We start from the raw sequence: 27,899 nt of genomic DNA on the forward strand, positions 1-27,899 counted from the left end.
AGTAATGGAAATCCCCTTCTGGGATGGATTTGTATGTTAATCGTCGGGTTACAGGCATTAATACGCCTCCCATCCCGGCCTGGACGGATTTTACGGATCCGTAGGTGGTAACTTTGCCTGAAATCAATGTACTCGTTTTCAGGGCCTGTTGCCCGTCCTACCATGGCCATCGCATGGTGATGCTTTTGTGACGTTTTTCCCCTCCAACACGTCTGGGGTTCAAATATCTTTTGCCGCTCACATAAAATATGCAGTTGTCATATGTGGGATTACCTACATTGGATGCCGGTCTTCTAACTTTCAGGGTTTCGGCGGCGTCTGTATCCGCTGCAATACCCTATGGCTGCGTTATGGGAAAGCAGAGGTGCACACTCCTTCCATGGGGAAGATCTTGTTTGGTCCTGACCTTGACAAGATCGTTGCATCATTGGCAGTATCACTAATGGGGAGATACCGTCTTTAGCTACTTCCACTACATTCGGACTAACTCTGTTAAGTCTTTTTGTCCTCAGGGTCAGCCTAAAGGCCTGTTTTTTCCTAGGCTGTCGGCCTCCACGGGGGCCACCATATCCAGTACCGAGCAGTCCTGGACTTCCGGACGACCCTGTTTCTACACCTGAGGATATACCCTCAGCCTGACGGGACAGGTCTACATCTGGGGAATTCCAGAGTGAGGTACTGATTCTCAATGGCCTCTCATTGCTCAGGCAGCCTCCTCACAGGCATTGTTACACGGGCCCTTCTTCAGACCCGATCAGGGCCTTACAATCCCAGAAAGCTATACAGTCTTTGTGGTAAACAGAGCTATTTCGGCCAGCCTCACTATCTCAGTGAGAGACTGGTTGTTCTACTTTCTTTCTGGGGCGGTGACCGACTGGTCCTCATTTGCCTATACTCTGTCTCAAATCCCTGAATCAGATTCCAACTGTGCCTGGACTCAGGTGGATTCGTCCATGCTCCATCATCCGACGTTTGGTACCTGGGGATTTTATGGTATATCTGAGTATTCAGGATACGTACCTACGGGTACATACAGAGCCCTCTCATCAGCATGGGTTCAGGTTTGCTGTGCCACAGCAACACTTGTAAGTTTCGGGCTCTGCCTTTTGGGACTGTCCTCAACTCCACCGGGGTTTACCAGCCTTATGGATTTTCTGACAGTTCACCTGTTCAGTGTATCCGAATGCTCCTTTCTCTGGACGGTCTCCTGCTTTTAGCAGGATCACCAAGGTACTTTACCGCCAGGTCAGGATAACCGTGGCTTCTTCTCGGCACAGATAATTAGTCAACGGAGAAAAAGTCCTCCCTGCATCCCTCACAGGGTTTTCTTCATCTGGGAGCACTGCTGGATTCTCAGAATCTGAGAATTTTTCTGGCGCAAGACAAGATCTCCACTCTTCAACTTGGAGTGTGCGGATATCTACGCAGTCGACATATGTCATTACTCTTTGTGATGCGCGGTCTACCAGAGTGTCTACCTTTTGGTAGGGTGGAATGTGCTCAGTTCCATTCCAGGCCTTGCCATAATTGACTCCCCTCCAGATGGATCGAGTTTTTTTCCATCGGATCGCTGTTCGAACGATGATACTTTCTCCGGAGGCGAGTTGGTTTCTGTCCGGGTGGCTATGGCCATCTCGTCCAGGGTGTTCTTTGCTACAGACAGTGTCTGGTCCGCATTCGTTTCGGGGCAGCTGGACGTCTGTCGCTTCTGCCCTGCCACTTAACTTGTTGATACTTTAGGCTGTCTTGGACCTTCATTCTGGCCTAACCCATATGTCACGGTAAACCTGAATAGGTTCAGTCCGACAGTGGCTTCCATCTAGGCAACACTGGTAGTTGGGTGGCAATGTCAGGAATGTCATCCATTCTCACATAGTCCAAGGGTCTTCTCCTGGCCAACTCTGCAGTGTTTATTCCCGGAGCTCTCAATTGGGAAGCGGGCTTCCTCAGCCCTCACGACGTGCATCCCGGGGACTAGTCTCTTCTCCAAGAGGTTTCAACTCCTGGTGAGCAGAGGGGGCCTCCCTGAGGGGATTGATCCACATGGCCTTCTGACTTGATCACACATTACCGGTGTTACAGTCCAGCTCTAGGAGTACTGAAGCTACCTTCAGTGACTTTGTCAGTGAAGTGGTCCTTCCACTTTGTGTACCTGTGTCCTCCGGTCTCCCTTCTTCCTCGAGGTCTTCGGAAGTTTAATTCGAGACGGAGGGGCTTTCCTTCTGGGGGCTCCAGTTCGTCCCAGACATCACTGGTACTAAGATTTTATGAGTCTCCTCATCGATGCTTCGTTCCTACTGCTTCACTATCTGGACCTGTTGTCTCAGGGTCCTTGTTTTTCCCTGGACCTGGATCGTTTGTCTTTGACTGCGCCCCTACTGTGGTCCTAGGGCTTCCCTGGCTCTGTCTTCATTGAGATGTTTAGAGCAGATAGGCCAGACTTTGCTGGGATCTGCCACGGACTGTGGCATACATAATTCTTATGGTATCATACCTGTCGATACGATCCAGGATTTCCAGATGTTCTGGCATTCCTTCCGGCTGGCTTGGGTTTCACCCTTGGCCTGGCCTTCTTGACAGTGCGGATCTCTACACTGTCGGTATGGTTAAGATATGGAATTGCTCTGCTCTGGTATCCAGTTCATCCTTTGGAGTGGTTTCTGGATTATGCCTCCACTTGTCCTCCCTAGGGGGTCCCTCTCTCTCTCAAACGCCCCCCCCCCCCCCCCTGAATTGGGAGCGTTCTCATGTGGCTCCCTCTTCTGGAGGGCATCATGTCAGGGTGTGAGTTGCTCTCGCCCTGTTTCTTCTTAGAGTGGTTTTTAGGTTCCATATTATTCTGGAACTTATGGTACGGCCATTCAGTCCCCAGTCCTCTCGGCTGGTGTGGCCTCATTGACTGTGGTCCGGCCTCTTTGGCTTTATGTGATCTGTTCAAGTTCCTTATGGTAATCAGACTCCTTATTGGTGGTCTGCGGTTTCTGGTTTTCACAGGAAACGATGGCCGGCCTATAATGAAATGTTGGCTGGATGGCCTCTTATGTCTTCCTCAGGGGCCTACCCATGGGTGGGCATTTCTGTCGTTGAGGCTTGTTTTTCTCGGGCCATGTAACCCTCGTGGGCGGCTCGTTGTGGCGCCTCGGCTGTTTTGCCTTACTAGGTGTCCACGTGGTCTTCTGTCCATACCTTTTTAAGGTTCTAGGCATTGGTTTCCTTTGCCTCTCAGGATGCTTCCTTTTTGGCGACTGATTCTCCTCTCAGCACAGGAGTGTCCCCACCCTTGGTTGAACTGCTTTGGGACATCCCCAAGGTCAACCCTGTGGACCCTGAAGTAGAAAACAAGAGAGATGGTAAGAACTTACCTTTGTTATCTCTGTTTCTACGACGTCCATAGGGTCCAAAGGGCGCCCGCCCTGACGCACCTGGCTTCATATGGGCTGTGTTACTGGTCACCGGTTTCCCATCTCCTTTTCTGTGAGTATGGTTCTAGAGTGTTCCAGTTTTCTCTCTCTTTTTCTCTCCTCCTCCGGCCTTTGGCTACTTACAAACTGAGGTGCCTCTGGCTGGGGGGCGGGGTTATAGGGAGAGTGGACCCAAGTGCATCCTGGGAGCTAAAAGCTTTAACTGCGTGGTGCCCGGATTTGGTTCCCAACCTATACCCCAAGGTCAACCCTGTGGACCCTATGGACTTCGTAGAAACAGAGATAACAAAGGTAAGTTCTTACCATATCTCTTGTTGTTGTGTAGTACTTCCTCTGTACTTCTCCCTCTGTCAGCTTACATGGTATATTGTGTGTGTGTGTAGTTGTTCCTCTGTACTTCTCCCTCTGTCAGCTTACATGTATTGTGGGGGTGATGTACTAACTCTTATAAAGTAGAAAGTACCAACCAATCAGCTCCTAACTGCCAGGTGCGAGCTTTGTTTTGTAATTAAAATGTTTGCTGCTGTAATACGGAACCGCTGGCATGAATTCCCGCAGCAGCACAAGCTCGCACCCTATCGCTTTAGCCCCTGGGTATTTAATGTGATCACCAACACTTGTAAATCGGACTACTTGGTGCTGTGGTCTTACCAGTGACCTGTTCCTGACCAGTGTCCAGGTCGTATTTCGCCAGCGTTGCTCCTGCTTAGGCCCATTTCCCAAAATATAAATTTTAAGTGTCCAGACTTAATGTGATGGGTTTTCCCCCCAGTTTTCTTCTCCTGGGAAGGACTCTGAGGTCAGAGGATACGATCTGCCTTTAAGAAGAAAGTCCTCTTGTACTTCCACTACGACTGAAGGCAGCGACGATGGCTTCTTGGACATGCTTGTTGGAGACGATGAGGAGGTATGACGACGTGGCACATGGCAGCCAATAGACGTGGGGCTCGTCCTTCTGTTATGGAGACCACAGTTGAGGCTTATTGCACCGCTGTGCGCAGCCTCACCATAAGGCACGGCGTATCCAGCCCATTCCCACTGCATACAGCCCTATACCCAGTATAATGGTCGTCTGCTCCTTACTACATTACACATACGGAGTCCCTGTGCCCAGTGTAACCCTAGTGATAGAATATGTATAATAAACTGCCTGTGCCCAACATGCCTCGTTTCCACCACCGTACTGTGCCCACCTCTTACTCTATCCAGTGTCTGATATACACTGGGGGCCAAAATTGCGGACACTTTTTGAAATTTGAATGTTTATCAACTTTGAATGCTTATAAAACCTGTTTCACGTCATGCAGTGCAATGATTCATATATCACATGAAAGGAAATTTAATGCTGAATACAACACAATAAACAGATTAAATATTTGCATTACAAGGGAAGTTATGCTACTTTCAGTCAGACAAAGAAGCACAAATGCGTGAGATTTAAGAAGCGGATTGTAGTAACAGCTACTACCAGCCAATCGGAATCGTCGTTCTGAGGACCAATCAGCTGTGGTTTATGAGCGGGTGCGAGGTCATGTACAGAGGTGGGAAAGGTCAGTCTGGCTGTTTCATGTTGCAGAATAAAGTTGGTTACTGAAGTGTAATTACGGTTGGATGTTTGTGTGTATTTAGTGCTAACGAAGGTGTAACAAATAAATACACTAATGTCGTCCAGGCAAAGTGGTGACTGGTCACCCAGGAAGAGATCCAGGATTGTGGCGTTACGTGAAAATGGTCTTTCGTATGCAGCAATTGTGAAGTTGGTGGGAATGTAACAACATCAGGAATACGAAAGTTTTGTTTACGCCATCAGGAAACACAATCTATACACAACAAAGAAGGAAAAGGCCGGAAAAAGTGCATAACAGCTGCTGATAGGAGAATAAAACGAATTTGCGTCAGGGACAGATGGATGTCATCTGCGGCCATTAGCAGTGACCTGAGTGCACCTGGTGTTTTTGTCAGTGCAAGAACGGTACGGAGAAGACTAACGGAGGGTGGCCTAAAAGGTAGGATTCCCCGAAAAAAGCCATTGCTGAATAAACAGCAGCGGCAGAAACTAATATAGTGGGCAAAAGAACACATTGTATGGACAGAAGGTCAGTGGGAACACGTGATATGGAGTGACGAAACTAAGATATCCATATTTGGTAGTGATGGGAGAAAATATCGGAGACGTCGCATCGGGGAAGAGATTCATCCAGATTGCATTCAAGCGACAACAAAGAATCCTACAAGTGTTCTGATCTGGGCATGTATGACAGCAGATGCTGTAGGCTGCCTTTATGTAATAGATGGCACACTGATACCATCCTACAAGTGTTATGATCTGGGCATGTATGATAGCAGATGCTGTAGGCCGCCTTTATGTCATAGGTGGCACACTGAACAGCAGAAAGTACACTGACACCATCCTACAACCAAAACTACCTTCTATCGGATCTTTTTCCAGATAATGCCCCATTTTTTTTTTTTAACCATCAGGATTCAGCTCCCTGCCACACTGCATGGACATGCAAAAAGGAGTTCACGGAGAATGACATACAGGTGCTGGGATGGCCAGGAAACAGCCCAGACCTGAACCCCATAGAACATTTGTGGTTCAGTTTGTAAACTGGTACATCTGAGGCGTCCATCCAATAAAAGACAATTGAGGCTATAATTGTCTCATGGCACCACATAATAAAGAAGGAACAGCTCCGAACACTGGCTCAATGCCACGTCACTGTGCTGCTGTCTTGAAAAATAAAGGATACCCAACGAAATACTGATAGGGTGAAAATACGTGTACTTATGATGTTACTGTCCGAAGTGTTTTTCACGGCATAACTTCACTTGTAATGCAAATATTTCACCTCTGTTTATTGTGTTGAATGAATTCAGCTTTAAATTTCCTTTCATTTGATATATGAATTATTGCACTGTGACGTGTAACAGTTTTTCTACTTCAGGGTCCATAGGGGTCCACAGGGTGACCTTGGGGTATAGCTGGATCCTGGATCCTCGGGCACCACGGAGTTAAAGCTTTTAGCTGCTCCCAGGATGCACTTGGGTCCAACCTCCCCTATACCCCGCCCCCGAGCCACAGGCACCTCAGTTTTAGATGGTGCCCGGCCGGAGTCGGGTCACCCTGCGGGGTGGGCTGCAGGAGCAGCCCCCTAAAGCTTTTAATTTTTTATTGAACTTAGTTAAATTTATTTATTTTTTACTATTAGTTTTTTCTCTAGAGCAGCAGCGCTGGGCTGTCTGTACAGACGCCCACGCTGCCGCTCCTTCTCCCTGCTGGCGCCGCGACGCCAGCACTGAACTGGGGATCGCGGCGGGGGAAGCCAGAGTCTGTACTAGCCGGACTCTGGCTTCCCCCGGGACTGCTGCCGGAAGACGCCGGGGAGATCAGGTAAGCCGCGCACCGCTGATTAGCGGCGGTGCGCGGGTTCCTTGTAAATGCAGTCCCATGCCCCCGGTCTAGGGGACAGACCGGGGGCGCTAGCGGTGGCGGCGGGCCCCCCCTCCAGCGGAGGCATACCCCGCCAGACCACTAGACCACCAGGGTTAATATCGCGGCAAGCGGGATGCCGGCAACCCGGGGGTTAATATGCTAGCCAGGGGAGGAAGCCTTCCCTGTCTAGCGGCTCCTCCCCTCAGCTCAGCGCGCCTTTCAGCTCGGAGTCTGGCGTCGCTGAGCTGCAGATACTCGGCCACTCCTCCTCTGAGGTCTCCAGCGGCCATTTTCTTACTGGCAGCGTGGATACTCTCAGGGAGCACGCGGACCGGTCCCCCTGTGTACCTCTCCCCTGCAGAAGGACAGTGTACACAGCACTATAGCCCTCCCAGACACTGAATCTGGGAGGTTGATTGTAGTGGAAAGGTGCAGTGAGTATATCTTCCTGCATGGTATGTGACTTTTGCTAGTGCTGCCTGTCTGTGTCTTTTTTCTACTTACTGTCAGCCTGTACCTATCCCTTTCCTTCTCCTACAAGCCCTACAGGTGTGCGGGGGAAGGGTGTTTCTACTGACCTCACCTATATAGATCACGTATTTGTGAGGTCCGTCACATACAGTTGTGTGCTACACAGTACCATATTGTGGGCTGTTGTTCAGCACACTGGTGAGTGCGCACGTTTTCTTCCTAAGTCATGTCTGAGGAGGAGATTGAGCACTCCGGGGCTCCAGCATTGTTCTCCTGCAGGCGCTGTTCTGCAGGAGTGGATAGGGAGGATTTGTCACAGGACGGCCTGTGCGGACGGTGCCAGGCGGTCCCTGGTACGTCTAAACCTCCCATTTCGCAGGAGCCACCATGGGCGATGTTTTCCCAGGTGCTGGTGTCCATCGCGGACCGTCTGTCGGTCCCGACTGCCGCCCCTACTAGGGCGTTGCCCCAGCCTGCCATCCCCCATTCCCCGGGTGTCCCACAATTATTGCAGACTCCCCCGGGGTCTCAGCCTGTTGGTCCCTATGCGGGGTTGCCAATGTATATTCAGTCCACCCCTGTGGCACAGCCGGCTGTGGTGCCGTTTCAGGCTCCTGTGACAGCTCCTCCACCCTGGGTGGATGCGCTTTCCCACACTGTCCAAGATTTGGCGGCAGCATCTTCGGCTTTTCAGTCGATGTTGCGCAGTGACGTGCCCTCCAGGGCGTCTAAACGCTCAGTCATGGCACAGGCTGCGCATCTTTCGGATTCTGAGGGGTTCTCGGATGATGGTGAGGTACAGGATGACTCAGCCTCAGATGCCTCAGTCCAGGAGGTAGACACTAAGTCTTCCATCAATGTGCGGGCTCTGGTTAAGGCGGTGCGGGCTATTCTTCTGATTGAGGATGAGGCACCCGCTCCCAAGTCAAGGTATCCTAGTTTTAAAAAAGCTAAGGTTACTTCTGCAGCGTTCCCCTTGTCTGATCAGTTGACTGATCACATGGCGGTGGCCTGGCAGACGCCCAGTAAGCGTTTCCTGCCACAGAATCGCTTGGCGTCCAATTATCCATTCCCGGAAGCGCATTGTAAGAAATGGGAAACTCCGCCTGCAGTCGATTCCCATGTAACACGCCTCATCAGGAGTGCTACTTTGCCATTGCCGTCTATATCCTCGCTGAAGGATCCTACGGACAGGAAGGTGGAGACTTGTCTAAAGTCTATTTATTCTCTCTCAGGGGCTGTAGCCCGGCCGTCCATGGCCATCTCCTGGGTGGCCAAGGCCATTGAGGGGTGGGCCAACGCCTTGGAGGACACGTTTACGGATGAATCTCCGGACGTCCAGGGGGCGTTGTTAGGACAGATGAGAGATGCCGCCTCCTACATTGGAGAAGCATCTTTGGATGCTAGCCTGTTGACCTCTAGGGTTTCGGCGGCAGCAGTGTCTGCTCGTAGATCCTTGTGGTTGCGGTCTTGGAGAGCAGACGCGGATTCAAAGAAAGGCTTGGAGGCCTTACCTTTTAATGGGGAATTACTATTTGGTCCGGACCTGGACAAAATAGTAGATACCCTGGCAAAATCCAAGTCAGCCTTCCTCCCTTCAGCTACTACACCTGCTAAGGTCCGGAGCTCGGCGTTTCGTTCCTTTCGGGTTCAGGGCAAGGCAAAGGGTCAGTCCTTCCCGAGGCAGTCCGCACCCAAGACCGCCACAAAGCCAAAGAAGCAAGCCTGGAGTGCTAGGCGCCCTTCTTCCAAGCCAGAAGATAAGCCTTCTGCGTGATGGGACGGGCCTCCCTCTGGGGGACCCCAGAGTGGGAGGCCGACTTCTTCAATTCGCCCAGTGCTGGCACAATACCACCACGGATGCCTGGGTGCGAGAAGTGGTCTCCCAGGGGTACGCCCTGTCTTTTCGGCACAGGCCGCCTTGCCAGTTTTTTTGCACAAGTCCTTCTCAGGACAAAACCAAGGCCTTGCAGGTTCAGGAAGCCATAGAGGCCTTGCTGACGGCGGGGGTCATTATACCCGTACCACAGTCTCAACGTGGGATGGGGTATTACTCTACGCTGTTTCTGGTGCAGAAACCCAATGGCTCTCATCGCCCCATCCTCAATTTGAAGTCCCTGAACAGGTTTCTCAGGGTTCCCAAATTCAGGATGGAAACTTTGCGTTCCATCATACTGGCGATGGAACCGGGGGATTATATGGTCTCCCTGGATATCCAGGATGCCTACCTCCATGTGCCTATAGCAACATCGCACCAAAGGTTTCTGCGGTTTGCTATTCTCCACAACCACTACCAATTCAGGGCTCTACCCTTTGGTCTCTCCACGGCACCAAGGGTATTTACCAAGGTGATGGCGGTCATGGCGGCTCACCTTCGGAGCCAGGGGATACGGTTGCTACCGTATCTAGACGACCTCCTCTTGCTGGCAAGCTCCCCGGAGGTACTGATCCAGCATCTCCACCTGACGGTCGCTTGTCTACAGGCGCACGGCTGGTTGATCAACTGGAAGAAATCCTCCCTCATCCCATCACAACGGATGGTTCATTTGGGGGCCCTGCTGGACTCTCGTCAGCAACGGATTTTTCTGACTCCAGAGAAGGTCTCCTCCTTACAGCTGCGGATTCACAGTTGTCTGAGCAGTGGCAGAGTGTCGGTGCACTCAGCGATGAGAGTTTTGGGGTCCATGGTGTCGGCATTCGACATGGTGGAGTTTGCCCAGTTCCATTCCAGGCCCCTGCAGGGGCTGATTCTTTCAGAATGGAACGGATTGCCACACAGGATCCGCTCTCAGATGCTGGTGTTGTCCTCGGAGGTGCGTCTGTCCCTAGCCTGGTGGCTGCAGACAGCGCATCTCCTGGAGGGGCGCCCCTTTTGGATCCCGGAATGGGTTCTGCTCACGACAGATGCCAGTCTCCGGGGTTGGGGGGCGGTGACAGGCTCCTTGTCACTTCAGGGTCGTTGGTCGGCGGAGGAAGCGATTCTTCCCATCAACATCCTGGAACTGCGGGCAGTATACAGAGCCCTGCAGTCGTCCGGCACCGCTCTTCACGGAAGGGCCGTTCAGGTGCAGTCAGACAACGCCACCACGGTGGCGTACATCAATCACCAGGGAGGGACTCGCAGTCGAGCTGCGATGTCGGAGGTGTCCCGCGTCCTGGCTTGGGCGGAGCGCTATCTTCCAGCTCTCTCGGCAGTTTTCATCCCAGGAGTCCTCAATTGGGAGGCAGACTTCCTCAGCCGTTACGATGTGCATCCCGGGGAATGGTCGCTTCATCCAGAGGTATTCCAACTACTCGTGGACAAGTGGGGGCTGCCAGAGCTGGACCTGATGGCGTCCCGTTACAATCACAAGCTGCCTGTGTACGGGTCAAGGACAAGGGACGCAGGCGCAAGTCTGATAGACGCGCTGTCGGTGAAATGGCTGTTTCAACTGGCTTACTTGTTCCCTCCGATATCTCTGCTGCCTCGGGTCCTGCGCAAGTTCAAACAGGACGGAGGCACACTGATCCTGGTGGCCCCAGCGTGGCCCAGAAGGCCGTGGTACTCCGATCTGCGGAGCCTGTCCATCGACGCTCCGTACCTCCTACCTCAACGGCGGGACCTGTTGTCTCAGGGGCCCTGTCTTCACCCGGATCTGGGTCGACTATCTTTGACGGCGTGGCTCTTGAGACAGCCGTCCTGAGGTCTCGGGGCTTTTCTAGCTCCGTTATTACCACCATGCTGAGGGCGCGCAAGCCTACTTCCGCGAGGATCTATCACAGAGTGTGGCACACTTACTTTCAGTGGTGCGAGGCCAGAAACTATGATCCCCAGGTGTTCCGAGTTTCGCGTATTCTGGCTTTCCTTCAGTCCGGTTTGGACTTAGGATTACGTCTTTCTTCACTGAAGGTACACGTGTCTGGTCTGTCGGTGTGGTTCCAGCGCAGGATCGCTGCTATGCCGGACGTACACACCTTTTTCCAGGGTGTTTTGAGAATCCAGCCTCCCTTTGTGCCACCTGTGGCCCCGTGGGATTTGGCGGTGGTTCTTAGGGCCTTACAGGGTCCTCCTTTTGAGCCCTTGGAGTCAGTGGAGCTCAAGTGGCTAACTTTTAAAACTGTTTTCCTCTTGGCAATTGCTTCTGCCAGGAGGGTTTCAGATTTGGGGGCGCTTTCTTGTCGTCCCCCTTTTCTGATTTTTCATCAGGACAGAGCGGTGCTTCGCACTCGTCCTGATTTCCTGCCTAAGGTGGTTTCCAGGTTCCACATTAATCAGGAAATTGTTGTACCAGCCTTTCAGTCACCTGATCTTTCGGCTGGGGAGACTTCCTTAGACGTTGTAAGGGCACTCCAGGTTTATGTGGACCGGACTAGTTCTGTGAGGAAGTCGGATTCTTTGTTTATCCTCTTTGGTTTTCACAAGAGGGGTTGGCCTGCCAACAAACAGACTCTAGCCCGTTGGCTTCGTTCTGTTATTATTGAGGCTTATATGCAGGAGGGTTTAGCTGTTCCAGCCTCTGTTAAGGCTCATTCCACTCGGTCCGTGGGCCCTTCTTGGGCTGCTAGCCGTGGCGCCTCTGCTGTTCAGCTCTGTAAGGCGGCCACCTGGTCTTCCATTCAGACCTTTTTGAGGTTCTATGCGTTTGACACCTTTGCCTCTCAGGATGCATCCTTTGGGCGCCGGGTTCTCCTATCAGCACAGGAGCGTCCCCGCCCTTAGTTGGACTGCTTTGGGACATCCCCAAGGTCACCCTGTGGACCCCTATGGACCCTGAAGTAGAAAACAAGAGATATGGTAAGAACTTACCTTTGTTATCTCTGTTTCTACGAAGTCCATAGGGTCCACAGGGCACCCGCCCTGACGCACCTGGCTTCATAAGGGCTCTGTGACTGGTCACCGGTTTTCCGTCTCCCATTTCTGTGAGTATGGTTCTTGTGTGTTCCAGTCTTCCTTCTCTCTGTTTCGTCTCCTCCTCCGGCCTGGGCTGCTTACCAACTGAGGTGCCTGTGGCTCGGGGGCGGGGTATAGGGGAGGTTGGACCCAAGTGCATCCTGGGAGCAGCTAAAAGCTTTAACTCCGTGGTGCCCGAGGATCCAGGATCCAGCTATACCCCAAGGTCACCCTGTGGACCCTATGGACTTCGTAGAAACAGATAACAAAGGTAAGTTCTTACCATATCTCTTGTTTTATAAGCATTCGAAGTTGAAAAACATTCAAATTTCAAAGTGTCCGCAATTGTTGCCACCACTGTATATCGCTCATTCGATTGAACTGGGGGTATCGATGGTGCATCAGCTGCTGAGTACACGATAGGTCTGCAAGTAGACGCTCATCTCAACCACCAGTTTTGTTCCTCCTGTGCCCACAAGCCCAATACCTACCGGAAGTGCCACCAGCGGTTGGCTTTGCCTTGTTGGTGACCTGACCATTCATTTATAGAACTTCTGGAGATGAAGCCTTTAAAGGAAAACACCACCAGAAAGTCAGTTTATTTGCCGTCCAGTATATCGTACCCCCCCCATCAGCTCCTTCTCCAGGAACTTCTGATTCGCACAAATGTTTAGATGGGAATAAATGGTGCGTATTCTTGGAACAAGACTAGGAACAGTGAAGGGGGGGAGGGGTGCGAAAATGCCCCAAGTGATCCCAACAGGTCTACTTCACCCTATTTTGAACTTGTAACCTAAAGCTCTGGTTCCTTAAAGCTCTGTTCTTGTGGAAATGACTATTTGTGCTGGTATTTCTCCTCCCTAGGACGAGCCTGAAATTCCGTGTGCCGTTGCCAGGCTGTGGACTGCTCCTCTGGTTATGAGAAGCGCTGGACCCGTGAGTACTCAAACCTCACTGCTTGGCTGTAGGCTATGGAAAGCTGGCAGCTCAGTCCTTCTCTTGTCTTTCAGTGCTGTGAGCCTGGGAGCCCCTTAAAGCACCCACCGGCGAGCAGAGCTACAATGAAGAGGGCCGAGCTCACGCAGGGGGACATGCCAGAGAAAATAAAGAGGCGCCGCAGCATGTTTGAGGTCACGGAGGATTCCAACATGGTGAGCTCCCTCTCTGACGACTTTTTGGCTTAATGGAGAGATTCTTGCAAATGTCCTGATTCCTTCTCTCCATGTTGCAGAGCGCGAGCCTCCAGCGCTCCAAGTCCTTTTCCAAAGAAACCATCGAAAGTTTACTCGACAGCGACCAAAAAGATCTTGTTGGTGACTTTTCAAAGGTAAAATGCATGCAGTGTGCCTTCCTTCAACCTGGGCGACAGTCCTTGGCGGGTCCGTTCCCCTGATTACGTGGGGTTCCTGGAGGTAGAGGCTGCTCTGAGATGTTTTTGACTTTGGTCATTTTTGATCTCTAGACCTTTCTGTTTCCTACGGTGAGCGGTAAACGTCAGGAGCTGAAATACGTCACCCCGGAGATGGTACGTCCACAGTGAACGGAGATTGTGGTGTAACCGTGTCTCTGTCCAGGACTAACATTCTGATTTTGTAGGTGGCCATGGTTTTGAACGGACGTTTTGACGACTTCATTGAGCGTTGTGTGATCATTGATTGCCGATATCCGTACGAGTATGAAGGGGGACACATAAAGGTGAGCTGATAAAAGTGGGGACATTTTCAACTTGATTGTCTTTCATTTGCCCTGATGCTGTCCAGCGCTGCTTCTCCAATGGTTACTAGTGATGTTGAAGGTACAGGACATAGCTTGGCATTATTTGTGTGGGTGAATTCAGACTTGCATTCTCCTAGGTAACTAAAATGCTCTGCCCATTCATTCTACTGCGACCTAATCTGGAATAAATGAATGGGCTGAGGTTACTTCATTGATTCTCACCATCTACAATGAGGTGTAGGTTCTTCTTTAGCTTGTACAGCCTTCAATCCTGTGAGAGTCTGAACCTCGGTTATCTACATGGTGACATGTAACATTGTTCTGCCCACAGAGCGCAATCAATCTGCACATGGAACACGAAGTAGAGGATCATCTCCTGAAGAATCCAATCCGACCGCACGGAACCAAGCGACTGATTCTAATCTTCCACTGCGAGTTCTCCTCGGAGAGGGGGCCCCGAATGTAAGTGATCCCGTGATTGACGTTCTTGCAGATCTAGATGTATTCTAGATAAACTGTCTGCAATCCATATCCCCCACACCAGCCAGAATATCTAGGCAGTCCCTCCTGTTACGGGGCCTGTTAGCAGTAACTGGATCTGATGTGTTCATCTTTCTGCAGGTGCAAGTTCTTAAGAGAGAAGGACAGAGACCTGAACGAGTATCCCAGCCTGCACTACCCTGAGCTGTACGTTTTGTTGGGCGGCTACAAAGACTTCTTCAGGAAGTGCAAGGTATCCAATCGCGTTGTCCTTGTCTTCTCTGGTGACGGAAAGTTGATGTTACTGTTTATTCTTCAGAAACGGACAAATCACAAGTGCACAACTCCAAATTACTAATTGGATATAAATACATTATGCAGTAGAGGTTTTAGCGTAATCATGGCCAAGGTTATGGACCTACCCACCATATCCAGGTAACCTCTGTAGGGTAGGTCCCTAACATACTAGGGTTCAAATCCAATATTTTCGAGTTTTTTTTTATTTGCAGTCTAGGACCCTTTCTTAGTGGTAACTACTCAGTGCAGTACATAATAGTATAAAGTTGTGTAGATCTAGCAGATTACGTGAGTAGGAGCAGAGAAGTGCAGACTGCAATTGATGGGGGGGGTTTGCTTTGTATTCAGAGGTTTACAATGCGGCCCACAAATCTCTGCTTATAGCAATGGTAGAACCCTGCAGTAGGTAGGAGGCGCATCTAGTTTGGGTTTTAGAAGTGTGCGCTGGGGGGGATGGGGAAGGGGGGTTGTCTGCGGCTGGGTTTTAGGAACACTGCTCCAAGGCCTGATTAGGAACTCAATTATTGACTCTGCTTTCCCCTCAGTCCCTGTGTGAGCCAGAGAACTACAGGCCCATGCTCCATGAAGACTATAAAGAAGATCTGAGGAGTTTCCGTATGAAAAGCCGGACTTGGGCTGGCGAGAGGAGTAAACGGGAGCTGTACAGCCGTCTTAAGAAGCTGTGAGAACCTGCACTTAATGGATTCCATTGGCAACTACAGAGTAGCGCAGACTAACACCAGGGGGGCTCTAGACTTCTGTCCTAGATCCCTCGCATAACCCCTGGGCAGTGGTCAGATAAGTCACTGATATCACTTCATCTACCAAGGTGGGAGCATGGTCTGCGTGGCACTGCCTGGAGCATCAGCGACGTGTACATCCAGACACCTGGAGATTATTGCTCCTTGCTCTGGACTTGTGTTTAATGAGCCAGACGCTGTAACAGTTCTATTGGTGGCTTATCGGTGTTCCACAGGCGTTCTGCTTTTATCTGACCTATGTTTTATTCTGAATGTGTGTAGATTATGCTGCCTATGTAAAGCCCCAATCAGTCTCTCCTAAAATGTTCCCCACTTTAATTCCAAAACTCTCCCAACAATTCTTTATATATTTTGTCTACAGGACAATTACCCTGGTAAATATATGGCTGGGACTATGCATGGTTCTGGAAATCTGAGAACGTGACCAGCTTGGGAGTTTTTGGGCAGGTGTTTGGGGGGAGTTCCCGGAGTACTGAGCTTATAGCACCTTAGGGGAGCTCTGGGGGTCCTGTGTTCTATCCTCTAGCAGCAGAGGGAGTGTCTGGTACCGAGATTGCCAGTGAATGTGGATGCCTCATTCCGTTTATCTTGTGTGCCTCCTAGGTCAGTGTTGGTTAACCTTGACACTCCAGCTGTTGAACTATATATCCCAGCATGCCCTGCCACAGTTTTAGCATGCCCTAATAGCAAAACTGTAGCAGTGCATGCTGGGTTATGTAGTTCCATAACAGCTGGAGTGTCAAGGTTAGCCAACACTGTCCTAGGTCTAAGGTTTTTATTTTTTTATGCTTTTTATTTTTATCTCCGTTTTTGAGATTTCTCATTTGAATCAAAGATTCGCTTTAGGGCACGTATCTGACTTATTCCAAAATCATTCCGTGCTGTTAAAGCTGCCACTCTGCATTACAAGCCTGGGTTTTACATTGTTGGCATGTTCAATCAGTGTTTACACACATGGTAAATGTGAAGTCACACGAGAGACAGGTTTTGTGGTGCATGTATAGAATCTGCATTGTGCACAAGTAATTGGCTCATGGTGGCTGAACAGGGACAAACTCTGTATGAACGCTTCATACCACTGAGAATGGTCTATAAACTGTCACCTGATGTATGGCGATCAAGGTTTAATGTAGAACTTTAGTGGGCATTAATAGCAGGAAAACTGCCTTGCAGTGTCCTGACCTGTGCGTGATGTCCACTCCAGATTGTGCTGGAATCTGGTGTCAGTCCTGTCTGGTACCATGTAGGATACAAGTTTATATCTATAGCTGGAAGGACTGCAGGCACCAGAGCCAGTTGTAGATCAAATCTATACATTGTGCAAATGGTCATGTGACTGATTTTGGGGGTTTTGCGTCCTGTATGGAATATGCAGTCTGTATCTTTGCTTTCTTACAGGAAAATAAACAACATAAAGCCTATCCCAGACTCTGTATTTCTGTGCTGTACAAATACTAGTGCTTGCCCTTTTCATGAGATCTACTCGGTGGAAACTGAGCTACAGTAACTCCCTGGGGAGGGTAGAATATTGGACTCTAAGGCAGGGGTGGGGAACCTTTTCTGCCGAGGGCCATTTTGATATATATATCTCTTTATTCTCTCTATCTATATCTCTCTCATTATTTGTGGGCACAGTGCAGGCCATTTCCCCCTCCATGTGACTTCCCACGGGGCGGGGTCACAACCGCTGGTGATTACAGCAATGCCCGGCGCTTCCTGAGGGTACTTCAGGGAGCTGTAAGGGCAGCGGTGTGACAGTCTGACGCATCCTAAGGACGGTCCAGGCAGTACTGCTTCATAGATTTTGGCTGCAGGGTGCCTAGAATGAGACTAGCAGAAAAAGGCTCCCAGGGCTAAACCAAATGATTCCGAGGGCCTTATACAGCCCCCGGCCTGAGGTTCCCCATCCCTGCTCTAAGGGGTCAGTCCAATTATAAGCGATGCAGGTGCGAGTCATTGCGACTTTGCAACCTGAATGGCTCAACACTGCGCTGCCACATAGGGCTGTGTACAAAATTTGAGAGTTCAGCTTGAAAGGGGTGCGAGATGCCGTTGCTGGCGTTTGAACACTGGCAATGAGTAAACGCACCCAATTTGCACCCCTCAGCGTGGGGTTTCCAATAACCAGCACCAGGCTGAATCAACCAGGGGGGACACTGTGTGGGTTACCCTCTGCCATACAATCAACCAGCCCTAAACTGGTCAGCATCAGGACCCCAAAAATCTACCCCCCCCTCCTAAGAACAATCAGTTATTCCCTGTGCTGATGGCGGTGGGGGTAATTGTGATAATATAGTTAATTTCTACAGACTGCCTTCAAGTTCCAGCAAACCTGCACCGGCATAATACCACTTGAGGAACCACAACTACCAGCATGTCTGACCATTAAGGGCTGTAGTCTTCCTGAAATATTAAAATAAAGAAAATACAGACATTAAATGTAGTTTAGTGAAAACCAAAAAAAATGCCCCCAAACAGTCCTCGTTCTCTACTTTAATCACACAATACAGGAATCTGGTCCCCTTCATTCCATGTAACCTCCTGCGATCATGGTAATATAACAGAACGGGCTGTCCCTGTGATGGGAGTACCCCTGTCATTCGCTACCAGGCTCTACTTTATAAATAGTCTCTTTATCCAGGACCCATGGGTGCCTACGTGGCCTGAAGAGGACCGGATTCCTGTATTTTGTGAGTTATTAAATTGGTGAATGAGGGTTGTGTGGGGTAGGGTCTTTATTTTAATTTTGTTATAGGCGGACTTAAGGTATCAGTGTGCCGTTAATGTTTGGGCATGCTGGGACTCGTGGTTCTGACTTTCTCCCTAGTCTCTGAAGATGAAGTCATAAACCTCAACCGGTCCTGTCCCCTTGCCGCCTCCTTTCCCTCTCATCAGGCATTGTCCCTACTGCGTTCAAGCATGCATGCACCCATGTCAGTCTGGCTTCAGTCCTCCCCTCTCCACAGAAACTGCCCTCACTAAAGTCAGCAATGATCTGCCATATCCAAGGCCACTACCTGCTCATTCTCCTTGACCTCTCTGCTGCTTTTGACACTGGACCACTCTTTACTGCTGCATATCCTTCACTCCCTTGGTCTACGTGATACTGCCCTCTCCTGGCTGTTCTCCTACATCTGACCGTTCCGTTCTGTCTCCTCCTTGGTTGTCTCCTATTCTCCCAATATACGTCCTCTTTAGGTGAACTCCTCGGGCAGAATGTACGTTTCTGTAAGCTGCTGCTTCCAGGTGGATATTTTAAACTGCACTAAGTCTGTGTAAAGCACCCCGGGCTTTACACTGATGCCAGATGCCTTTTTTAAATGTGTACCTGCAACCCGCCAGGAAGTAGCGGCTTATAGAGGCTGCTGCTCCGTAAATTCTGCTCTCCAGCTCTTTTGGCCTCCATTTTCTCTATGCTGATGCTCCTCTACCTTTCCTCCCCTGACCTCTCCTCACCCGTATTGCCAACTGTCTCTGCTATCTCTTCTTGGATGTCCCAGCACTTTCTTAAACTTAAAGTGTCTAAAACTAAGCTGATCAGCTTCCCACCCTCTCGCATAACCTCATTCCCACAATTTCAGTGTCTATTATTGGCACAAATATCTCCTCTAGCCCCAATGTGCGCTGACTTGTAGTTATCCTGGACTCCCTCTCCTTCATTCCACATTCAGCCCCTCTCGCAGTCCTGTCATTTCCATCTCTGAAATATTAAGGTCAGACCTTTTTCTAAACTTAAGACCCTCAACCATTCATCGGTCTTCTCCTGATTAGAATTAATGTAACCTCTTATGTGGACTCCCACCTGTCCACTCCAATCTGCCCTTAATGTTGCTGCCCGGCTCATCTTCCTCTGCAAATGGTCTACGTCCTCTCCTACAAGCCCTACACTGGCTCCCCTTCAGAACCAGCACAGACTCTGTAATGGTTAGCGTTACTGCCTCACAGCACTGAGGTCATGGGTTTGATTCCCACCATGGCCCTACCTGTGTGGAGTTTGTATATTCTCCCTGTGCTTGCGTGGGTTTCCTCCCATACTCCTAAAAATATACGGGTAGGTTAATTGGCTCCCAACACAAATTACCCCTAGTGTGTGTGTGTGTGTGTGTACATGTGGTAGGGAATATAGATTGTAAGCTCCACTGTGGCAGGGACTGATGTGAGTGTCCAGATCTTCTCTGTAAAGCGCTGCGGAATATGTGTGCGCTATATAAATAACTGATGATAATAATAACCCAATTCATACTCCTCATAAAGCCCTCGCCCAATCCTCTCTACATCTGACTATCTCACTTCATACTCCTGCCCGCCCACTTCGCTGCACAAATGCTGCCTCTCCTACCATCTGATTACTTCCTCTCACTTCCGCCTCCAAGATTTTGCCTGTGCTGCTCGCTATCTATGGAACTCTCTCCCAAACTTGCTCTCAAGACCCTCTTCATCTTCCTCCATAGGGGGACACAGGGACCACACTGGGTATAGGCTGGCAGGTGGTCTGGACACCAAACAGTCTACACACTTCGGCAACCCAGGCTGCTCCTGTACCATGCCCCTGACAGGTCCGTAAGTGTTGTGTAAAGCAGAAGCAGGCACCGTTATAAAGTATGAGGCTGCTTCAGCAGCTCCTCTGTACTTTGCCACCAAGGCAAAGGTGGCCAAGGCAATTTGCTCTTGGGTGGATGCCCTAGAAGAGGGCCTTTTCTTATGCCAATGGGAACCAGTTGTTCATTCTCATGGCATATAGGAAGCAGCCTGCTTCCTATCTGGGTGAAGCGGTCCTTGTCACGGGTCTCTTAACCTCCAAGGTGTTGGTCAGGAGAGCCCCCTGGCTGTGTTCTTGATGCCCTGACTCTCTAAGGCTTTCTTACTCTGGCAATGTTCTTTGGTCTGGAATTGGACAAGATTGTAGCCACGGTGGCAGCTTTCAAAACAATGTTTCTACCTTTTGGCAACGGCCCCTAGGGTGCCAGTGTCTTTTCACTCCTTTTGCCTGCCGGGATAAGCCAAATGAGTTAGTTTGTTTTCCTTTTGTTCCAGAGTTCTTCCTCCAAACCCAAAAGAAAGCAGTCCTAGCCTACCAGATGCCCGGTTGCTAAGCCAGCCAACAAGCCTGCCAATTGATGGGGCATGCCTCTCCCTTTGGGACCCCAGTGTTGGATTCTGCTTTTCTCTGAGGCCTGAATAACTACCACTACTGACTCCTTGGGTACGTGGTGTAGCCTCTCAGTGCTAAGCTCTGACATTCTGGAATCGTCCTCCGGCAAGACTTTTTCCCACAGGTCTTCATGGGGGTCCAGGAAAAGCGAAAGCACTGTGGGAGTCAATTTACTCTACTAGCCTCTGAGGTAATTCCAGTGCCTCTGACGCAGAGGGGCTCAGGCTTCTACTCCAACCTTTTCTTTTTGTAAGAAGTCATGGTTCCATCTGACCAATACTCAACAGGTATCCATGGGTTCTGCATGGAGTCTCTGTTCCATCATTCTGGAACTGGGGGTATTTCATGGCCTCCTTGGACATACAGGATGCCTATTTACATGTTCCTATCTGGCTCAGTCACCAGCGCTTCCTACGGTTTGTGGTCTTGGAGGAACATTCCACGGCTTGTCATGGCAGCTCACTTTCGGTGCAGAGACTTTCAACTTCTTACATTGCCGGGTGTCGATACACTCCTACATGCGGATCCTGGGTTAACTGGTCTCCACCTTCAACATAGTGGAGTATGCCCAGTTTTACTCCAGGTTGGAAATTCTGGTTCACTGTTCGGAACAGATCCCATCAACGGATCAGACTGAAATCATCATCTCAGGAGGTCATTCTCTCCCTTGTATGGTGACTCCAGGGCTCCCATTTGGTTAGCGGTCACACCTTTTGGATTCAGGAATGGGTTCTCCTTACAATGGATGCAAGTCTTCGCAGGTGTTGGAAGGACTGCTAGCCGGTCTCTTCTAAGGTCGATGGATGGCTCAGGAGAGCTGCCTTCTGATCAATGTCCCTGTACTTTGAGCTGTTTTCAGGGCTCTGTAAAGCTCAGCAGTGCCTCCTGCATCGACACAGTCCAGGTACAGTACAACAACACTATGACAGTCGCTTACATAAACCATCAGGGTGGCACTCGTCACAGCGCCATGAAGGAGAGTCTCATTCTTTACAGGGCGGAGTGTCATTTACAGCTCTGTTGGTGGTCTTAATTCCGGGAGTCCAGAATTGAGAGTGGTCTTTTGAAATCACGCGGGAGCTCATCTGGATGTCTTAACTTCTGGTTCATTGCTGGGGCCTGCTGGACATCGATTTGATGGCGTCTTGGCACAACCACAAGTTGCTAAGTAACTGCTCTCGCACCAGAGATCTGTGAACTCTTCTGGTGGACACCTTAGCTGTTCGGTAGACATTTCATCTCATGTACATATTCCCCCTGATCTCGCTCCTTCTCGGCAAGTTGGAAGGTGGTACTGTGATTCTGGTAGCTCCTGATTGGCTACAAAGAGCCTGGTATGCAGTTCTTTGGAGCCTCTCCATTGACTCTCTACTGCGTCTTCCTCTACTGCTAGATCTTCTGTCTCAGGGCCTGTCCTCTGATGAGGTGGCTCTTGAAATATCCATCTTGAGAGCCAAGGGGTTTTTGCGGTCATTCATACCATGCTGAATGCACGTAGGTTTCAGTTCTATGGTTCTCTTTCAGCGACAGGTTGCCTTGATGCCTGATGCCCACATTTTCTTTCAGGGAGTACTCCACATGCAGCCCGTTTGTTCCTCTGGTGGCTTTGCGGGACCTGGCCTTGTTGCTTTCAGGCTCTTCTGTCTACCCCCTTTCTTCCCCCCCCTTTGAGCCTTTGGACTCAGTCTTCCACGTGAGCCAGCGATTATTCACAACATCCTTTCTCTTGCTTTGGCCTGGAGGGTCAGACTTGAGCGCATGGTTGTGTTGTTCTGTTTTTAGTCTTTCACTCGAACCGAGGCGATCTTCAAACTCTACTAGACTAACTTACAAAGGTAGTTTCTACTTCAGGATCCATAGGGGGTCCACAGGGTTGACCCTTGGGTATAGCTGGATCTGAATCCATGGGCACCACGCAGTTAAAGCTTTTGCTGCTCCTAGGATGCACTTAGGGGCAGGGTACAGAGGATGGACCCGAGCCACAGGCACCTCAGTTTTAGTTGGTGCCCGGCCGGAGTTGGGTCACACTGGCGCAGTGGGGCTGCATCAGCAGCTCCTAAGCTTATTTTTAGAAGGCGTTGGATTTTACTTATTTTTGACATCTTCTGAGCGCCCGCATCAGACTGTCCATTAGGACATCCACGCTGCCGCTCCTACCCCCCGCTGGCGGTGCAACGCCAGTACAGCTCTGGGGATCGCAGTGGGACCCCGGAGTCTGTACGATTAGGGATCCGGGGCCTCCCAAGACTGCTACCGGATCGCCGGGGACAGGTAAGCCGCGGGCAGCGCAAGCTTGTGTTGCTCGTGGGGAAATGGTCTTCAGCCTCCCGGCTCTCTGCACAGACCGGAGGCGCTAGTTAGCGGCGGCGGGCTCCCCCTATACAGGCATACCCCATGCTTAGCTAGACCACCAGGGAGTAATGGCTGGAGGCGGGAACTGGCGTCTCTTAGGTTAATGACTAGCCAGAGGGGAGAGCCTTCCTTGTTTAGCGGCTCCTCCCCGCAGCGTGCCTTTTCTCGCGTGTACTGGCGACTCTGAGCTGTGTTCCTCATGCGGCCATCTTCTCGGGCATAACGAAGATCTCCCAGGCGCTGCATGGACCGGTACCCCTGTATACCTCTCCCCTGCTAAAGGAGAGTGTACACAGCACTAGAGCCCTCCCAGACACTGCATCTGGGCGGATGATTGTAGTGGAAAGGTGCAGTGAGTATATCCCTCTGCATTGTATGTGACTTTTGCTAGTGCTGCCTGTCTGTGCTAATTTCTACTTCCTGTCAGCTTATACCTATCCCTTTCCTTCTACAACCCAGCAGGTGTGTGGGGGAAGGGCGTTTTTTACGTAGTTGTGAGGTCAGTCACATACAGTTGAGTGCTACACAGTACCATATTGTGGGCTGTTGTGTTGCATACTTGTGAGTGCGCAGGTGTCAAACACCATACTTTTCTATTGTGATAGATATAGTCAGGTGCATAAATATTGGGACATTAACAGAATTTTCATATTTTGGCCTCTATTCACCACCACAATGGCTTTGAAATGAAACAAACAAGATGTGATTTACCTGCAGACTTTCAGATTTTAATTTGAGGGTAATTACATCCAAATCAGGTGAACGGTGTAGGAATTACAACTGTTTCTATATGTGCCTCCCACTTTTTAAGAGGCCAAAAGTAATGGGACTATCAACTCAAAAGCTATTTCATGGACAGGTGTGGGCTATTCCCTCGTTATTTCATTATCAATTAAGCAGGTAAAGGGTCTGGAGTTGATTCTAGGTGTGACATTTGGTATCAGTTGCTGTCGACTCTCAATATGAGATCCAAAGAGCGATCAGTGAATCAAGCCATCATTAGGCTGAAAAATCAAAACAAACCCATCAGAGAGATAGCAAAAACATTAGCTGTGGCCAAATCAACTGTTTGGAACGTTCTTAAAAAGAAAGAATGCACCAGAGAGCTCAGCAACACCAGAAGACCATGGAAAACAACTGTGGTGGATGACAGAAGAATTATTTCCCTGGTGAAGAAAAACCCCTTCACAATAGTTGGCCAAATCAAGAACGCTCTCCAGGAGGTAGGTGTATATGTGTCAGTCAACAATCAAGAGAAGACTTCACAAGAGTGAATATAGAGGGTTCACCACAAGATGTAAACCATTGGTGAGCCACAAAAACAGGAAGACCAGATTAGAGTTTGCCAAACAACATCTAAAAAAGCCATTACAGTTCTGGAGCAACATCCTATGGACAGATGAGACAAAGATCAACTTGTACCAGAGTGATGGGCAGAGAAGAGTATGGAGAAGGAAAGGAACTGCTCATGATCCAAAACATACCACCTCATCAGTGAAGCATGGTAGTGTCATGGCGTGGGCATGTATGGCTGCCAATGGAACTGGTTCCCTTGTATTTATTGATGATGTGACTGCTGACAAAAGCAGCAGAATGAATTCTGAAGTGTTTCGGGCAATATTATATGCTCATATTCAATCAAATGCTTCAGAACTCATTGGACGGCACTTCACAGTGCAGATGGACAATGACCCGACGCATACTGCAAAAGCAACCAAAGAGTTTTTTAAGGCTAAAAAGTGGAATATTATGCAATGGCTAAGTCAATCCCCTGACCTGAATCCGATTGAGCATACATTTCACTTGATGAAGACAAAACTGAAGGGAAAATGCCCCAAGAACAAGCAGGAACTGAAGACATTTGCAGTAGAGGCCTGGCAGAGCATCACTGGGGATGAAACCCAGCGTCTGGTGATGTCTATGCGTTCCAGACTTCAGGCTGTAATTGCCTGCAAAGGATTTGCAACAAAGTATTAAAAAGTGAAAGTTAGATTTAGGATTGTTTAGTTTGTCCCATTACTTTTGGCCCCTTAAAAAGTGAGAGGCACATATAGAAACCGTTGTAATTCCTACACCGGTCACCTGATTTGGATGTAATTACCCTCCAAATTAAATCTGAAAGTCTGCAGGTAAAGCACATCTTGTTTGTTTCATTTCAAAGCCATTATGGTGGTGTATAGAGGACAAAATATGAAAATTCTGTCAATGTCCCAATATTTATGCACCTGACTGTATATAATCATGTTTGATGAGAAGATTGAGTGCTCTGTGGCTCCTGTGTTCTCCTGCAGACGCTGTTCTGCGGGAGTGGATAACAAGACATATGGTAAGAACTTACCTTTTGTTATCTCTGTTTCTACGAAGTCCATAGGGTCCACAGGGTGACCTTGGGGTATAGCTGGATCCTCTGGCACCACGGAGTTAAAGCTTTTAGCTGCTCCCAGGATGCACTTGGGTCTGTCCTCCTCTAGACCCCGCCCCTGAGGCACAGGCACCTCAGTTGGTAAGCAGCCAAGGCCGGAGGAGGAGACAAAACGGAGAAGGAAGATTGGAACACCCAAGAAACCATACTCACAGAAATGGGAGATGGAAAACCGGTGATCAGTCACAGAGCCCATATGAAGCCAGGTGCGTCAGGGCGGGTGCCCTGTGGACCCTATGGACTTCGTAGAAACAGAGATAACAAAGGTAAGTTCTTACCATATCTCTTGTTTTCTACTTCAGGGTCCATAGGGGTCCACAGGGTGACCTTGGGGATGTCCCAAAGCAGTACAACTAAGGGCGGGGACGCTCCTGTGCTGATAGGAGAACCCGGCGCCCGAAGGATGCATCCTGAGAGGCAAAGGTGTCAAACGCATAGAACCTCAAAAAGGTCTGAATGGAAGACCAGGTGGCTGCCTTACACAGCTGAACAGCAGAGGCGCCACGGCTAGCAGCCCAAGAAGGGCCCACAGACTGAGTGGAATGAGCCTTAACAGAGGCTGGAACAGGTAAACCCTCCTGCATATAAGCCTCAATAATAACAGAACGAAGCCAACGGGCTAGAGTCTGTTTGTTGGCAGGCCAACCCCTCTTGTGAAAACCAAAGAGGATAAACAAAGAATCCGACTTCCTCACAGAACTAGTCCGGTCCACATAAACCTGGAGTGCACAGACAACGTCTAAGGAAGCCTCCCCAGCCGAAAGATCAGGCGACTGAAAGGCTGGTACAACAATTTCCTGATTAATGTGGAACCTGGAAACCACCTTAGGCAGGAAATCGGGACGAGTGCGAAGCACTGCTCTGTCCTGATGAAAAACCAGAAAAGGGGGACGACAGGAAAGCGCCCCCAAATCCGAAACCCTCCTGGCAGAAGCAATTGCCAAGAGGAAAATCGTCTTAAAAGTTAGCCACTTGAGCTCCACTGACTCCATGGGCTCAAAAGGAGACCCCTGTAAGGCCCGAAGAACCACCGCCAAATCCCACGGGGCCACAGGTGGCACAAAGGGAGGCTGGATTCTTAAAACACCCTGGAAAAAGGTGTGTACATCCGGCATAGCAGCAATCCTGCGCTGGAACCACACCGACAGAGCAGACACGTGCACCTTCAGTGAGGAAAGACGTACTCCTAAATCCAAACCCGACTGAAGGAAAGCCAGAATACGCGAAACCCGGAACACCTGGGCATCATATCTTCTGGCCTCGCACCACTGAAAGTAAGTGTGCCACACTCTGGTAGATCCTCGCGGAAGCAGGCTTGCGCGCCCTCAGCATGGTGGTAATAACGGAGCTAGAAAAGCCCCGAGACCTCAGGACGGCTGTCGCAAGAGCCACGCCGTCAAAGATAGTCGACCCAGATCCAGGTGAAGACAGAGCCCCTGAGACAACAGGTCCCGTCGTTGAGGTAGGAGGTACGGAGCGTCGATGGACATGCTCCGCAGATCGGAGTACCACGGCCTTCTGAGCCACGCTGGGGCCACCAGGATCAGTGTGCCTCATTCCTGCTTGAACTTGCACAGGACCCGAGGCAGCAGAGATATCGGAGGGAACAAGTAAGCCAGGCGAAACAACCATGTCACCGACAGCGCGTCTATCAGACTTGCGCCTGCGTCTCTTGTCCTTGACCCGTACACGGGCAGCTTGTGATTGTGACGGGACGCCATCAGGTCCAGTTCTGGCAGCCCCCACTTGTCCACAAGTAGTTGGAATACCTCTGGATGAAGCGACCATTCCCCGGGATGCACGTAACGTGCATCCCAATTGAGGACTCCCGGGATGAAGACTGCCGAGAGAGCTGGAAGATAGCGCTCTGCCCAAGCCAGGACGCGGGACACCTCCGACATCGCAGCTCGACTGCGAGTCCCTCCCTGGTGATTGATGTACGCCACCCTGGTGGCGTTGTCCGACTGCACCTGAACGGCCGTTCCGTGAAGAGCGGTGCCGGATGACTGCAGGGCTCTGTACACTGCCCGCAGTTCCAGGATGTTGATGGGAAGAATCGCTTCCTCCAACGACCCTGAAGTGACAAGGAGCCTGTCACCGCCCCCCAACCCCGGAGACTGGCATCTGTCGTGAGCAGAACCCATTCCGGGATCCAAAAGGGGCGCCCCTCGAGGACATGAGCCGTCTGTAGCCACCAGGCCAGGGACAGACGCACCTCCGAGGACAACACCAGCATCTGAGAGCGGATCCTGTGTGGCAATCCGTTCCATTCCGAAAGAATCAGCCTCTGCAGGGGCCTGGAATGGAACTGGGCAAACTCCACCATGTCGAATGCTGACACCATGGACCCCAAAACTCTAATCGCTGAGTGCACCATCACTCTGCCACTGCTCAGACAACTGTGAATCCGCAGCTGTAAGGAGGAGACCTTCTCTGGAGTCAGAAAAATCCGTTGCTGACGAGAGTCCAGCAGCGCCCCAAATGAACCATCCGCTGTGATGGGATGAGGGAGGACTTCTT

General features: G+C 50.2%; 1 protein-coding gene across 1 annotated transcript in view; it reads left to right on the top strand.

The window, feature by feature from the left end:
• The window catches only part of CDC25A (cell division cycle 25A), a 31,145-nt gene extending 14,271 nt beyond the window's left edge, over positions 1-16,874 (top strand). The window contains exons 9-17 of the mRNA XM_088458494.1: positions 4,195-4,329; positions 13,064-13,135; positions 13,210-13,350; positions 13,431-13,526; positions 13,662-13,724; positions 13,796-13,894; positions 14,247-14,377; positions 14,537-14,648; positions 15,238-16,874. Coding sequence (XP_088314620.1) covers positions 4,195-4,329; positions 13,064-13,135; positions 13,210-13,350; positions 13,431-13,526; positions 13,662-13,724; positions 13,796-13,894; positions 14,247-14,377; positions 14,537-14,648; positions 15,238-15,378 — 990 coding nt within the window. The 3' untranslated portion in view covers positions 15,379-16,874. The remainder of the gene's footprint in view (positions 1-4,194; positions 4,330-13,063; positions 13,136-13,209; positions 13,351-13,430; positions 13,527-13,661; positions 13,725-13,795; positions 13,895-14,246; positions 14,378-14,536; positions 14,649-15,237) is intronic.
• Positions 16,875-27,899: the final 11,025 nt, after the last annotated feature.

The sequence above is a fragment of the Taudactylus pleione genome, unplaced genomic scaffold (assembly GCF_031769625.1).
Source record: "Taudactylus pleione unplaced genomic scaffold, aTauple2 ptg000838l, whole genome shotgun sequence".
Classification (NCBI taxonomy): domain Eukaryota; kingdom Metazoa; phylum Chordata; class Amphibia; order Anura; family Myobatrachidae; genus Taudactylus; species Taudactylus pleione.